This window comes from Salvelinus alpinus, chromosome 4, assembly GCF_045679555.1.
Source record: "Salvelinus alpinus chromosome 4, SLU_Salpinus.1, whole genome shotgun sequence".
In the NCBI taxonomy this organism is placed as follows: Eukaryota; Metazoa; Chordata; class Actinopteri; order Salmoniformes; family Salmonidae; genus Salvelinus; species Salvelinus alpinus.
In genome coordinates, this window is record NC_092089.1 from 28,620,932 (window position 1) to 28,637,717 (window position 16,786).

Here is a 16,786-nt window from a genome sequence, read left to right on the forward strand (position 1 = left end):
TGTGTGAGGTTGTGTGTGAGGTTGTGTGTGAGGTTGTGTGTGAGGTTGTGTGTGAGGTTGTGTGTGAGGTTGTGTGTGAGGTTGTGTGTGAGGTTGTGTGTGAGGTTGTGTGTGAGGTTGTGTGTGAGAAACAGATTAAAGAAGATGACAGTATCTCACCTGTACAGCGCCCAGACTAAGGTTCCAGCCACCAACTGAGTCTCCCCCAGGACTCCTCACCGAGGTGGGGGTGAGAGCGTCAGCAGAGGGGACCTGGGCTGGAGCTAACGCTGGAGGTGTGTTTGTGGGAGGGCCAGAAGCCACATGTGGGAGTATGACAGGCAGCGTGTGTGTTCCCTCCTCCAGGGGAGTATCCTGCGACCCTCCCAGGAGAGAGGATGAATTGGACAGGGGGGGAGCCGATCCCGACACATAGCTAGGTGCCGGGCTGCTCTCTCCTGAGGTGCTCTGCGGGGGATGTGTGTTTGAGTGCTTCTTTCTGCGCAGGGTGTCTATCCAGCTGGAGCTGTGTCTGGAGGCAAAGTTGGCCAGGGCCAGGGAGGACAGTCTCATGTTCTTCCCAGAGGTGATGAGCTCCCCAAAGCCCTCCTGGTGGGCAAAGGCATATCCTGACCTCCTGGACCCGCCCCTTGCCCCCAGACGACCCTCAGGCACGCCCCCGACCCCGCCCCTGACTCCTCCCATGCATCGACCCGCTGGCTTCCTCGTCTTCTGACGCACCAGCTGGGTGTAACGCACCTGGAGGGGGGAGAGGGGTGAGGGCGAGGGAGGGGTGAGAGCAGGGGAGGGAGAGGGAAGAGGGGGGAAAGGGAGAGGTCGAGGGAGAGGGTAGAGAGTACACAGAGGAGTGTTATTTCTTAGTATAAAGGGATATGTAGGGTTTAATACAGGTGACCGGTATCCTGGGACTTCCTGAACAAGCTCCTTCCCGTTTCGGGAGAAAAATATTGACGGGTCCTGTAGACAAATATATTTTTTTAATGATGCAGCACTAGAGCAAAAATAGTAAATATGCACGATAGCTGCATGCATGAACCGAACATATCGACTCCCTGGTTTCACAACCTACACTAGACCAGTCATCACAACGCTAGCAGCCAACCATATTTAGCCTATAGGCCTGCTCAACATAGTCCTCAATAGAATACATCACTTACATGCATGACTTCAATAAACTGCATTGCTGACTATCATGTGTAGGCTACACGCGACCTGTTGACACAGTTACTGAAGGCAATCTCCATCTCACATTCACAAAGCTCCAGCCATACTCACTGTTAACAAAATGGTAGGTACATTGTGTCCACAAACGCTCTCGAGGAAATAGACATTTGCAACATTGTTCCATGATGTTACAATAACAAAAATGAGTAGACAGGCTGGACTAGTCAGACTGGCAGGGATTTGATCAACCGCTGTGCTGTCCTACACTACTAGGCCTATTTCCTTGTCTGTTTGTTTAGTGGAACATCTGATATGTTCCCTGTGACAAAGTGACCACAATGAGCAGGTTATGATAAACCACAACCTTCTGAATCCCCCTGATAGACAGGTCCAGGTTATAAACCACAACCTTCTGACTCCCCCTGATAGCCAGGTCCAGGTTATAAACCACAACCTTCTGAATCCCCTGATAGCCAGGTCCAGGTTATAAACCACAACCTTCTGAATCCCCTGATAGCCAGGTCCAGGTCATAAACCACAACCGTCTGAATCCCCCTGATAGCCAGGTCCAGGTTATAAACCACAACCTTCTGAATCCCCCTGATAGCCAGTTCCAGGTCATAAACCACAACCTTCTGAATCCCCCTGATAGCCAGGTCCAGGTCATAAACCACAACCTTCTGACTCCCCCTGATAGCCAGGTCCAGGTCATAAACCACAACCTTCTGACTCCCCCTGATAGCCAGGTCCAGGTTATAAACCACAACCTTCTGACTCCCCTGATAGCCAGGTCCAGGTTATAAACCACAACCTTCTGAATCCCCTGATAGCCAGGTCCAGGTCATAAACCACAACCTTCTGAATCCCCCTGATAGCCAGGTCCAGGTCATAAACCACAACCTTCTGAATCCCCTGATAGCCAGGTCCAGGTCATAAACCACAACCTTCTGAATCCCCCTGATAGCCAGGTCCAGGTTATAAACCACAACCTTCTGAATCCCCCTGATAGCCAGGTCCAGGTTATAAACCACAACCTTCTGATTCCCCCTGATAGCCAGGTCCAGGTTATAAACCACAACCTTCTGAATCCCCTGATAGCCAGGTCCAGGTCATAAACCACAACCTTCTGAATCCCCTGATAGCCAGGTCCAGATCATAAACCACAACCTTCTGAATCCCCCTGATAGCCAGGTCCAGGTCATAAACCACAACCTTCTGAATCCCCCTGATAGCCAGGTCCAGGTCATAAACCACAACCTTCTGACTCCCCCTGATAGCCAGGTCCAGGTCATAAACCACAACCTTCTGAATCCCCTGATAGCCAGGTCCAGGTCATAAACCACAACCTTCTGAATCCCCTGATAGCCAGGTCCAGGTCATAAACCACAACCTTCTGAATCCCCTGATAACCAGGTCCAGGTTATAAACCACAACCTTCTGACTCCCCCTGATAGCCAGGTCCAGGTTATAAACCACAACCTTCTGAATCCCCCTGATAGCCAGGTCCAGGTCATAAACCACAACCTTCTGAATCCCCCTGATAGCCAGGTCCAGGTCATAAACCACAACCTTCTGAATCCCCCTGATAGCCTGGTCATAAACCACAACCTTCTGAATCCCCCTGATAGCCAGGTCCAGGTCATAAACCACAACCTTCTGAATCCCCCTGATAGCCAGGTCCAGGTCATAAACCACAACCTTCTGAATCCCCCTGATAGCCAGGTCCAGGTTATAAACCACAACCTTCTGAATCCCCCTGATAGCCAGGTCCAGGTCATAAACCACAACCTTCTGAATCCCCCTTATAGCCAGGTCCAGGTTATAAACCACAACCTTCTGAATCCCCCTGGTAGCCAGGTCATAAACCACAACCTTCTGAATCCCCCTGATAGCCAGGTCCAGGTCATAAACCACAACCTTCTGACTCCCCCTGATAGCCAGGTCCAGGTTATAAACCACAACCTTCTGAATCCCCCTGATAGCCAGGTCCAGGTCATAAACCACAACCTTCTGAATCCCCCTGATAGCCAGGTCCAGGTTATAAACCACAACCTTCTGAATCCCCCTGATAGCCAGGTCCAGGTCATAAACCACAACCTTCTGAATCCCCTGATAGCCAGGTCCAGGTTATAAACCACAACCTTCTGAATCCCGCTGATAGCCAGGTCCAGGTTATAAACCATAACCTTCTGAATCCCCCTGATAGCCAGGTCCAGGTTATAAACCACAACCTTCTGAATCCCCCTGATAGCCAGGTCCAGGTTATAAACCACAACCTTCTGACTCCCCCTGATAGCCAGGTCCAGGTCATAAACCACAACCTTCTGAATCCCCCTGATAGCCAGGTCCAGGTCATAAACCACAACCTTCTGAATCCCCCTGATAGCCAGGTCCAGGTCATAAACCACAACCTTCTGACTCCCCCTGATAGCCAGGTCCAGGTTATAAACCACAACCTTCTGAATCCCCCTGATAGCCAGGTCCAGGTTATAAACCACAACCTTCTGAATCCCCCTGATAGCCAGGTCCAGGTCATAAACCACAACCTTCTGAATCCCCCTGATAGCCAGGTCCAGGTTATAAACCACAACCTTCTGAATCCCCCTGATAGCCAGGTCCAGGTCATAAACCACAACCTTCTGAATCCCCTGATAGCCAGGTCCAGGTTATAAACCACAACCTTCTGAATCCCCCTGATAGCCAGGTCCAGGTTATAAACCATAACCTTCTGAATCCCCCTGATAGCCAGGTCCAGGTTATAAACCACAACCTTCTGAATCCCCCTGATAGCCAGGTCCAGGTTATAAACCATAACCTTCTGAATCCCCCTGATAGCCAGGTCCAGGTTATAAACCACAACCTTCTGAATCCCCCTGATATCCAGGTCCAGGTTATAAACCACAACCTTCTGACTCCCCCTGATAGCCAGGTCCAGGTCATAAACCACAACCTTCTGACTCCCCCTGATAGCCAGGTCCAGGTCATAAACCACAACCTTCTGACTCCCCCTGATAGCCAGTTCCAGGTCATAAACCACAACCTTCTGAATCCCCCTGATAGCCAGGTCCAGGTCATAAACCACAACCTTCTGAATCCCCCTGATAGCCAGGTCCAGGTTATAAACCACAACCTTCTGACTCCCCCTGATAGCCAGGTCCAGGTCATAAACCACAACCTTCTGAATCCCCCTGATAGCCAGGTCCAGGTCATAAACCACAACCTTCTGAATCCCCCTGATAGCCAGGTCCAGGTCATAAACCACAACCTTCTGAATCCCCCTGATAGCCAGGTCCAGGTTATAAACCACAACCTTCTGAATCCCCTGATAGCCAGGTCCAGGTCATAAACCACAACCTTCTGAATCCCCCTGATAGCCAGGTCCAGGTTATAAACCACAACCTTCTGAATCCCCCTGATAGCCAGGTCCAGGTCATAAACCACAACCTTCTGAATCCCCCTGATAGCCAGGTCCAGGTCATAAACCACAACCTTCTGAATCCCCTTGATAGCCAGGTCCAGGTCATAAACCACAACCTTCTGAATCCCCCTGATAGCCAGGTCCAGGTTATAAACCACAACCTTCTGAATCCCCCTGATAGCCAGGTCCAGGTCATAAACCACAACCTTCTGAATCCCCCTGATAGCCAGGTCCAGGTTATAAACCACAACCTTCTGAATCCCCTGATAGCCAGGTCCAGGTCATAAACCACAACCTTCTGAATCCCCCTGATAGCCAGGTCCAGGTTATAAACCACAACCTTCTGAATCCCCTGATAGCCTGGTCATAAACCACAACCTTCTGAATCCCCCTGATAGCCAGGTCATAAACCACAACCTTCGGAATCCCCTGATAGCCAGGTCCAGGTCATAAACCACAACCTTCTGAATCCCCCTGATAGCCAGGTCCAGGTCATAAACCACAACCTTCTGAATCCCCCTGATAGCCAGGTCATAAACCACAACCTTCTGAATCCCCCTGATAGCCAGGTCCAGGTTATAAACCACAACCTTCTGAATCCCCCTGATAGCCAGGTCCAGGTTATAAACCACAACCTTCTGAATCCCCCTGATAGCCAGGTCCAGGTTATAAACCACAACCTTCTGACTCCCCCTGATAGCCAGGTCCAGGTCATAAACCACAACCTTCTGACTCCCCTGATAGCCAGGTCCAGGTCATAAACCACAACCTTCTGACTCCCCCTGATAGCCAGGTCCAGGTCATAAACCACAACCTTCTGAATCCCCCTGATAGCCAGGTCCAGGTCATAAACCACAACCTTCTGAATCCCCCTGATAGCCAGGTCCAGGTTATAAACCACAACCTTCTGACTCCCCCTGATAGCCAGGTCCAGGTCATAAACCACAACCTTCTGAATCCCCCTGATAGCCAGGTCATAAACCACAACCTTCTGAATCCCCTGATAGCCAGGTCCAGGTCATAAACCACAACCTTCTGAATCCCCCTGATAGCCAGGTCCAGGTTATAAACCACAACCTTCTGAATCCCCCTGATAGCCAGGTCCAGGTTATAAACCACAACCTTCTGACTCCCCCTGATAGCCAGGTCCAGGTCATAAACCACAACCTTCTGACTCCCCCTGATAGCCAGGTCCAGGTCATAAACCACAACCTTCTGACTCCCCCTGATAGCCAGGTCCAGGTCATAAACCACAACCTTCTGAATCCCCCTGATAGCCAGGTCCAGGTCATAAACCACAACCTTCTGAATCCCCTGATAGCCAGGTCCAGGTCACAAACCACAACCTTCTGAATCCCCCTGATTGCCAGGTCCAGGTTATAAACCACAACCTTCTGAATCCCCTGATAGCCTGGTCATAAACCACAGCCTTCTGAATCCCCCTGATAGCCAGGTCATAAACCACAACCTTCTGAATCCCCTGATAGCCAGGTCCAGGTCATAAACCACAACCTTCTGAATCCCCCTGATAGCCAGGTCATAAACCACAACCTTCTGAATCCCCCTGATAGCCAGGTCCAGGTCATAAACCACAACCTTCTGAATCCCCCTGATAGCCAGGTCATAAACCACAACCTTCTGAATCCCCCTGATAGCCAGGTCCAGGTTATAAACCATAACCTTCTGAATCCCCCTGATAGCCAGGTCCAGGTTATAAACCACAACCTTCTGAATCCCCCTGATAGCCAGGTCCAGGTTATAAACCACAACCTTCTGACTCCCCCTGATAGCCAGGTCCAGGTCATAAACCACAACCTTCTGACTCCCCCTGATAGCCAGGTCCAGGTCATAAACCACAACCTTCTGACTCCCCCTGATAGCCAGGTCCAGGTCATAAACCACAACCTTCTGAATCCCCCTGATAGCCAGGTCCAGGTCATAAACCACAACCTTCTGAATCCCCCTGATAGCCAGGTCCAGGTCATAAACCACAACCTTCTGAATCCCCCTGATAGCCAGGTCCAGGTCATAAACCACAACCTTCTGAATCCCCCTGATAGCCAGGTCCAGGTTATAAACCACAACCTTCTGAATCCCCCGATAGCCAGGTCCAGGTCATAAACCACAACCTTCTGAATCCCCCTGATAGCCAGGTCCAGGTTATAAACCACAACCTTCTGAATCCCCCTGATATCCAGGTCCAGGTCATAAACCACAACCTTCTGAATCCCCCTGATAGCCAGGTCCAGGTCATAAACCACAACCTTCTGAATCCCCTGATAGCCAGGTCCAGGTCATAAACCACAACCTTCTGAATCCCCCTGATAGCCAGGTCCAGGTTATAAACCACAACCTTCTGAATCCCCTGATAGCCTGGTCATAAACCACAACCTTCTGAATCCCACTGATAGCCAGGTCATAAACCACAACCTTCTGAATCCCCTGATAGCCAGGTCCAGGTCATAAACCACAACCTTCTGAATCCCCCTGACAGCCAGGTCATAAACCACAACCTTCTGAATCCCCCTGATAGCCAGGTCCAGGTCATAAACCACAACCTTCTGAATCCCCTGATAGCCAGGTCCAGATCATAAACCACAACCTTCTGAATCCCCTGATAGCCAGGTCCAGGTCATAAACCACAACCTTCTGAATCCCCTGATAGCCAGGTCCAGGTCATAAACCACAACCTTCTGAATCCCCCTGATAGCCAGGTCCAGGTTATAAACCACAATCTTCTGAATCCCCCTGATAGCCAGGTCCAGGTTATAAACCACAATCTTCTGAATCCCCCTGATAGCCAGGTCCAGGCTATAAACCACAATCTTCTGAATCCCCCTGATAGCCAGGTCCAGGTTATAAACCACAACCTTCTGAATCCCCCTGATAGCCAGGACCAGGGGGAGTGAAAAGAGCCAACAAGCTGGCTGGCATCTTTCAGTCAAAGTTATGGGTAAGCTAAAACAAATAACATTTTCACTAGCCTGTAGGCTAATAACCTAATCATATTTTACGCCTACATTTAGGCTACATCAACACATTTTGTTGTGACTTTGACAGAACTTTGAGTTGAATAAATTGTGACAAATACAACAAGAAACCATTAGTTTCCTGTCCGTATTTCTCCATTTACATTTCTCCATTTTTTATAACTAAACCAAAATAGACCACATCCTGTCTTTCCAATTGAAACAAATGAGTCATAGTGGGCAGAACAAGCAAAATGGTGAGCAGAGCCAAGCACAAGCTAGCGAGATCCTATTAGCTCGTTCTAGCATACATCTGTATATTTCCATTAGGAAACGCCTACTCTGTGGAGTGAGCTTGTGCAATAACTCAATTAGCCTTTGCATTCCTTCTAAACAATGCCATTTTTAATAACTTTGGCAAAGGGTAAAATCTACAAAATGTAGTCCACTCTGTTCATAACAGATTTTAGTTTTGGGGACAGAAAACTGTATTGAGGTCAAATGTTTCCAAGATGAGAAAATGTGCAGAATGTTGGCCAAAATCCATCTCCTTCCATTTTCTCCCACTGTCAGCCACTTGGCTTCCTCTCACTACCATATTTGGTAGTGAGTGGGAACGCCAATCGGATATTTCACATTTACATAACCTGTGAAATATCTGTCTCATTGTTCTATCTGTGGTATAATTATGTCAGATTTATTTCAGGACGGTTGCAATATTCGCAGGATGTGTAGAACGTGTAGAATGTTTTCGGACAATATTAAACCCTAGTGATAATGACGTATTATAAGGTGATAGGGACAGCTGTTCTAGAGGGCATTAAGGTATATTCATGTCTGTAGGATAGACACAGACTCGATCTGAGTCAATATTTACAGAGAAGAGATGTGACGGGATACAGAGAGCGGTGGCGTACGCACAAACAGTTAATCATTGGTAGAGTTAGGGGACATTGGAGTGATTTCAGTCACAGCAATGAAGAGACAAACAGACAGAATCACAATAGTATAGAGAGAAGACAGGTGGCATGGCTGACAGACTGAACGTTAGACTGAAAGTCAGACTGAAAGTCAGACTGAAGGTCAGACTGAAGGCCAGACTGAAGGTCAGACTGAAGGCCAGACTGAAGGCCAGACTGAAGATCAGACTGAAGGCCAGACTGAAGGCCATACTGAAGGCCAGACTGAAGGCCAGACTGAAGGCCAGACTGAAGGCCAGACTGAAGGCCAGACTGAAGGCCAGACTGATGTAGATGAGCACTGAACGACTTTGAGACAGGAACAGAGGATCATAAAGAAGTGGTCATGAACCAGCATCCTTTCTTCATCTCTTCCACTGATTTCACATGACTGAATTACTATTTTATTTTACCTTTATTTTACCAGGCAGGTCAACTAAGAACAAATACTTATTTACAATGACAGCCTGGCAATTGGTGAATGCTATCTGGAGTTTAACTCCTGTTTTCACCTATCCAATGTGTTAGTGAGTAGGATCAGTGATTAGGATCAGTGATTAGGATCAGTGAGTAGGATCAGTGATTAGGATCAGTGATTAGGATCAGTGAGTAGGATCAGCGATTAGGATCAGTGAGTAGGATCAGTGATTAGGATCAGTGATTAGGATCAGCGAGTAGGATCAGTGATTAGGATCAGTGAGTAGGATCAGTGAGTAGGATCAGTGAGTAGGATCAGTGATTAGGATCAGTGAGTAGGATCAGCGATTAGGATCAGTGAGTAGGATCAGTGATTAGGATCAGTGATTAGGATCAGCGAGTAGGATCAGTGATTAGGATCAGTGAGTAGGATCAGTGAGTAGGATCAGTGAGTAGGATCAGTGATTAGAATCAGTGATTAGGATCAGTGAGTAGGATCAGTGATTAGGATCAGTGATTAGGATCAGTGAGTAGGATCAGTGATTAGAATCAGTGATTAGGATCAGTGAGTAGGATCAGTGAGTAGGATCAGTGATTAGGATCAGTGATTAGGATCAGTGAGTAGGATCAGTGATTAGGATCAGTGATTAGGATGTGTTGGATCAAGGAGGAATGTACAGTGTGTGTGAAGTGTGGCCAGAAGCATATTGTTCTCACCGTGTCAGAGAGCTGTGAGTGTGGCCAGAAGCATATTGTTCTCACCGTGTCAGAGAGCTGTGAGTGTGACCAGAAGCATATTGTTCTCACCGTGCCAGAGAGCTGTGAGTGTGACCAGAAGCATATTGTTCTCACCGTGTCAGAGAGCTGTGAGTGTGACCAGAAGCATATTGTTCTCACCGTGTCAGAGAGCTGTGGGTGTGGCCAGAAGCATATTGTTCTCACCGTGTCAGAGAGCTGTGAGTGTGGCCAGAAGCATATTGTTCTCACCGTGTCAGAGAGCTGTGAGTGTGACCAGAAGCATATTGTTCTCACCGTGTCAGAGAGCTGTGAGTGTGGCCAGAAGCATATTGTTCTCACCGTGTCAGAGAGCTGTGGTTGTGGCCAGAAGCGTATTGTTCTCACCGTGCCAGAGAGCTGTGAGTGTGGCCAGAAGCATATTGTTCTCACCGTGCCAGAGAGCTGTGAGTGTGACCAGAAGCATATTGTTCTCACCGTGTCAGAGAGCTGTGGGTGTGGCCAGAAGCGTATTGTTCTCACCGTGCCAGAGAGCTGTGAGTGTGGCCAGAAGCATATTGTTCTCACCGTGCCAGAGAGCTGTGAGTGTGACCAGAAGCATATTGTTCTCACCGTGTCAGAGAGCTGTGGTTTCAGGTCCAGTTTGAGGAATCGGAATGCCAGAACTGGAACGATGCAGATCACTGTGGCCAAGACGATGGTCAGCCACACCAGCGGCTGGACCAGTGTGCTCTGGGCACTGCCTACGAAGTGGAACTGGTTGGGAAAGATGCTGAACAGAGTCTGGCTGTGCATAGCCAACATGATGGTGAAGAAGGTGCCCACAGAGCCCCACACAAAGAAATGGTTGATGGCTGTCCAGTAGCCTGTGTCCAGGGCAATCTACACACACACACACACACACACACACACACACACACACACACACACACACACACACACACACACACACACACACACACACACACACACACACACACACACACACACACACACACACACACACACACACACACACACACACACACACACACACACACACACACACACACACACACACACACACACAGCAGAGAGAGATTTAAGCAATAAGGCGTGAGAGGCTGTGGTACTATGCATGGTCAATATACCACAGTTAACGGCTGTTCTTAGGCACAACACAATGTGGAGTAACTAGAAGAGTAAAAATACATGTTTTATCATACCTGTGGTATATGGTCTGATATACCACGGCTTTCAGCCAATCAGCATTCAGGGCTCTAACCACCCAGTTTGTACTGAAAGCCGGTGTATATCAGACCGTATATAATAATAATAAGACACTTCGGGGTGTTGTGGTATATGGCCAATATACCATGACTAACAGCTGTATCCAGGCTGTACTCTGCATTGCGTCGTGCATAAGAACTGCCCTTAGCCGTGGTGTATTGGCCATTACCACAAACCCCTGTGGTGACTTATTGCTATTATAAACTGGTTACCAACATAATTAGAACAGTAAACAAGTCTTTTTGCGTAATACCGTGGTGTATTGTCTAATATACACACGACCCAAACTACCCGCTTTATCATATGTAGCAAACCTTCAAACATGTTGCCTACAGGAAGTGGATAATACAGTCTTCCCCCCGCTCACCTGCACACTGACCACGATCACCAGGGCGGTGGCCGTGGTAACAGCAAAGGTCTGGTAGTCAGCGAGGGGTTCCCCGGTGCCCTGGGTTCCGTGGGACAGGATGGCGTAGGGTACGAAGAACAACACAACACTAGTGTAGATACCCTGGGTTATACAGATGAAGAACTCTCTCTTGTTGAACAGCAGGTTAAGCTGACCTGGCTCATACAGCTTGGGATACTCCAGACTACGCTGCTCTGGGACGTCCTACAGAGGGAAAGAGGAACAACCAGGGGTCAAGGGTCAGGGGTCAAAGGGTACAGAGGCAGAGTGCGTTGCGTGTGCTTGGGAGACTCACCTGGTCAAATATTCCCATGGCCAGCACGGGGAGAGACGTGTAGACGATGTTATAGAGAGTGATGAAGTACTGATCATATACTGTCTGAGAGAGAAAGAGAGAGAGAGAGAGAGGGAGAGAGAGGAGAGAGAGAGAGAGAGAGAGAGAGAGAGAGAGAGAGAGAGAGAGAGAGAGAGAGAGAGAGAGAGAGAGAGAGAGAGAGATAGGGAGAGAGAGAGAGAGGGAGAGAGAGAGAGAGAGAGAGAGAGAGAGAGAGAGAGAGAGAGAGAGAGAGAGAGAGAGAGAGATAGGGAGAGAGAGAGAGGGAGAGAGAGAGAGAGAGAGAGAGAGAGAGAGAGAGAGAGAGAGAGAGAGAGAGAGAGAGAGAGAGAGAGAGAGAGAGAGAGAGAGAGAGAGAGAGAGAGAGAGAGAGAGAGAGAAAGAGAGAGAGATAGGGAGAGAGAGAGAGAGAGAGAGAGAGAGAGAGAGAGAGAGAGAGAGAGAGAGAGAGAGAGAGAGAGAGAGAGAGAGAGAGAGAGAGAGAGGGAGAGAGAGAGAGAGAGAGAGAGAGAGAGAGAGAGAGAGACACACACACAGTAAGAACGACAACCTCACCCCATTTAAGCCCCAATATAACATCATGCCCCATGAGTCTTCACTTCAACCCTTATAGTTCCTCCTAAACACCCCTAACATGTTTTTTTGACAGTGAAGTCAAAATTATTTACCTCAACCCAACTTATAAAACCCTTTACCCCTCACCTCTAAACCACCGTTCCTGATCCCTCACCCCTGACCTCTCACCTGGGCAGAGAAGCCACAGAAGAAGCCGAACCAGAAGTGCACCATGGTGAAGGCAAAGTTCTTGTAGAAGAAGTAGCAGAGGAAGCGACACATGCGGAGGTAGGACCAGCGTCCGTGGACCAGCAGCAGGCGCTGGAGGAAGCGGAACTGGGAGAAGGAGTAGTCAGACGCCAGCACTGCCTGGATGCCCTCCTGACCACTGATGCCCACTCCTATATGAGCCGCTGGGAGGGGGGGAGAAATACAGACACTTCATATAGGATATAGGAGAGGAGACAAGGACAGGGAGTAACTGTAGACAATTGAAAAGTGTAATTATCAGGGGTGTTAGTGCTGGGCTGGCACAGAAGCCTGCTATGCTCTTCCCTCAGATTCAGGTTTGGTAACCAGTCAACAAGTTGAGTAATCGCTCACAGGTTGAGTAATGTCCAGAAAACAGGATGTGAAACCACATGGACCTCTCCTCCCTCAGAGGCCTCCTCTCTTCTGCTTTTCATACACACACACACACTCACACACTTGTATGCGTGCACACAAACATACACACACGTGCATGCATGCATGCATGCACACACACATACATACACACAATTGTGAAAGGCATGGTGAGGCGTGAGAAAAGAGGACGTAAGGAGAGAGAACTACACACAAACAAATACAGTGGGGATTCTGGGGACTTTCCATGACCTTACAAATAGACTGTGCTGCCAGGGCACTTTGCTTCAATATATCTCCTCGTTCCCCTTATCTCTCAATTCTTCCCATCTCTACCCATCTCTGTCATCTTTGCCAAGCACTTGTGTCACTCTCCCTTCCTCCAACCCTCCTCCTCCATCCTCTCCTCAATCCCTCTCTCTCTCTAACTTACTCTTGATCATGCTAACATCGTTAGCCCCGTCTCCTATGGCCAGGGTGACAGCTTTCTTGTGTTTCTTGATGAGCTCCACCACCAGGGCTTTCTGTAGAGGAGTGACCCTGCAGCAGATCACTGCTCTACAGACACACGCTGTTGACACAAACTCCCCCTCCATATCAGCCTCCAACGCATGGGCCTGACACAGAGAGAGAGAGAGAGAGAGAGAGGCAGGGAGGGAGGGAGGGAGGGAGGGAGGGAGGGAGGGAGGGAGGGAGGGAGGGTAAGGGAAGGAGAACTTGTTTGGATATTTTAGATTTGTTATGAGCGCCATGTTGACATGTTTTCTATTGCACAAGTAGTGTGTCCAGTGTCGTGGTGTTTGTATATCTAATGAGTTATATATCCCCTAGATTACTAAGGCAGCTGTTTTGAAGCCACCGCGCCTCCATCTTGGCTCTCCCTCACCAGTGTAAAACACATTTAGGAAGGTAAAGAAATGCATTTATTAATTTCTACATTTGTTTTTGTCATGTTTATTCTATTACAGACACCTTAATGCAGACTTTTAAATTATATTATGTGAGATAAACATAAAAAATACATATATAAAAACAAGTATACTTTTTAAAAAGTACTAATTTTACTGTCCCCACTTCAACAAAAACACTTAAATACATGTAACTTTACCTTGAAAAAATGTACAACTTTAATTTTGTCCATTTAATTGAAATACTGTACAATTCCATTCATTCCAATGGAAGACTGCTCCATCTGGGCAGTGCCAGTATGGCTGACCAGTGGCATCAAAGCCTCTCGTTGGCCATTACATAGCAACAGCAATACAGGGCTTAAATACATCATTGGTGTGAGTGTGTGTGTCGTCTCACCAGGCTATGTCCGTTGATGACGAGGGCGAACTCTCCAGATATGGAGTCTAGTGTGGTGGAGGAGGGGGGTCGAGGGGCGGGAGGGCCAGGGGGAGGGGGACATTGCTGCTGTTTGTCCCCCACGGAGGGCCACTCTCTCCCCTCTCCTCCCCCGTCTCCCCCAAACCCATTCCCCAGAGAACAGGCCTCGCCCCATCCCGCTATCCCCTCCTCCTTTCCTCCCTCTCTTGTACGGGCAAACTCTATCATCCTCTCCCTCGCTCTCCTGAAGAGAAAGAGAATGAGGGAGGAGAAATGACAGGACAGGACAAAGAGATGAGGGTGAATAGTTGATTAATACACTGAACAGAGAGCGACAGAAAGAAAGAGACAGAAAGAGACAGCGAGAGAGACAGAGAGAGAGACAGAACGAGAGAGACAGAAAGAGACAGCGAGAGAGACAGAGAGAGAGACAGAAAGAGAGAGACAGAAAGAGAGAGACAGAAAGAGAGAGAGAGAAAGAGACAGAAAGAGAGAGACAGAAAGAGAGAGAGAAATAGAGAGACAGAAAGAGAGAGAGAAATAGAGAGACAGAAAGAGAGAGACAGGGAGACAGAAAAAGGAAAGAGAGGGACAGACAGAGAGAGAAAAGTGAGGGAAAGGAAAGGTTTAGTTTATCCTAGTTTTAAATAGCCAGCTCTAGTTTGTGTGTGTGTTTGTGTGTGTGTGTGTGTGTGTGTGTGTGTGTGTGTGTGTGTGTGTGTGTGTGTGTGTGTGTGTGTGTGTGTGTGTGTGTGTGTGTGTGTGTGTGTGTGTGTGTGTGTGTGTGTGTGTGTGTGTGTGTATGTCTCACCCTGATAGATGATAGAGGGAGGAATAGAGAGATAGATGGATAGAGGGAGGAATAGAGAGATAGATGGATAGAGGGAGGAATAGAGAGATAGATGGATAGAGGGAGGAATAGAGAGATAAATGGATAGAGGGAGGAATAGAGAGATAGATGGATAGATGGAGGAATAGAGAGATAGATGGATAGAGGGAGGAATAGAGAGATAGATGGATAGAGGGAGGAATAGTGAGATAGGGGGAGGAATAGAAAGATAAATGGATAGAGGGAGGAATAGAGAGATAGATGGATAGAGGGAGGAACAGAGGATAGATGGATAGATGGAGGAATAGAGAGATATATGTATAGAGGGAGGAATAGAGAGATAGATGGATAGAGGGAGGAATAGAGAGATAAATGGATAGATGGAGGAATAGAGGATAGATAGATAGAGGGAGGAATATAGAGATAGATGGATAGAGGGAGGAATAGAGAGATAGATGGATAGAGGGAGGAATATAGAGATAGATGGATAGAGGGAGGAATAGAGAGAGATGGATAGAGGGAGGAATATAGAGATAGGGGGAGGAATAGAGAGATAAATGGATAGAGGGAGGAATAGAGAGATATATGGATAGAGGGAGGAATAAAGAGATAGATGGATAGAGGGAGGAATAGAGAGATAAATGGATAGAGGGAGGAATAGAGAGATAGATGGATAGAGGGAGGAATAGAGGATAGATAGATAGAGGGAGGAATAGAGAGATAGATGGATAGAGGGAGAATCGAGAGATTATTGGATAGAGGGAGGAATAGAGAGATAGATGGATAGAGGGAGGAATAGAGGATAGATGGATAGAGGGAGGAATAGAGAGATAGATGTATAGAGGGAGGAATAGAGAGATAGATGTATAGAGGGAGAATAGAGGATAGATGGATAGAGGGAGGAATAGAGAGATAGATGGATAGAGGGAGGAATAGAGAGATAGATAGATAGGGGGAGAATCGAGAGATTGATGGATAGAGGGAGGAATAGAGAGATAGATGTATGGAGGGAGGAATAGAGAGATAGATAGATAGAGGGAGGAATAGAGAGATAGATGTATAGAGGGAGAATAGAGGATAGATGGATATAGGGAGGAATAGAGGATAGTTAGATAGAGGGAGAATAGAGGATAGATGATAGAGGGAGAATAGAGGATAGATGGATATAGGGAGGAATAGAGGATAGTTAGATAGAGGGAAAATAGAGGATAGATGATAGAGGGAGAATAGAGGATAGATGGATAGAGGGAGGAATATAGAGATAGATGGATAGAGGGAGAATCGAGAGATTGATGGATAGAGGGAGGAATAGAGAGATAGATGTATAGAGGGAGGAATAGAGAGATATATGTATAGAGGGAGGAATAGAGGATAGTTGATAGAGGGAGGAATAGAGAGATATATGGATAGGTGGAGGAATAGAGGATAGTTGATAGAGGGAGGAATAGAGAGATATATGGATAGGTGGAGGAATAGAGGATAGTTGATAGAGGGAGGAATAGAGAGATAGATGGATAGAGGGAGGAATAGAGGATAGATGGATAGAGGGAGGAATAGAGAGATAGATGGATAGATGGAGGAATAGAGAGATAGATGGAGGAATAGAGAGATAGATGGATAGAGGGAGGAATAGAGAGATAGATGGATAGAGGGAGGAATAGAGAGATAGATGGAGGAATAGAGAGATAGATGGATAGAGGGAGGAATAGAGAGATAGATGGATAGAGGGAGGAATAGAGAGATAGGTGGATAGAGGGAGGAATAGAGAGATAGAT

General features: G+C 47.6%; 1 protein-coding gene across 2 annotated transcripts in view; it reads right to left on the minus strand.

Annotated features, from left to right (window-relative positions):
* The window catches only part of LOC139573228 (phospholipid-transporting ATPase ID-like), an 81,843-nt gene that overhangs the window by 4,211 nt on the left and 60,846 nt on the right, over positions 1-16,786 (minus strand). For both annotated transcript variants that reach the window (XM_071396460.1, XM_071396459.1), the window contains 7 exons: positions 14,162-14,426; positions 13,287-13,470; positions 12,419-12,642; positions 11,636-11,719; positions 11,299-11,544; positions 10,275-10,544; positions 160-738 (listed from right to left, as the gene is read on the minus strand). In XM_071396460.1, the coding sequence (XP_071252561.1) occupies positions 160-738; positions 10,275-10,544; positions 11,299-11,544; positions 11,636-11,719; positions 12,419-12,642; positions 13,287-13,470; positions 14,162-14,426 (1,852 nt within the window). The remainder of the gene's footprint in view (positions 1-159; positions 739-10,274; positions 10,545-11,298; positions 11,545-11,635; positions 11,720-12,418; positions 12,643-13,286; positions 13,471-14,161; positions 14,427-16,786) is intronic.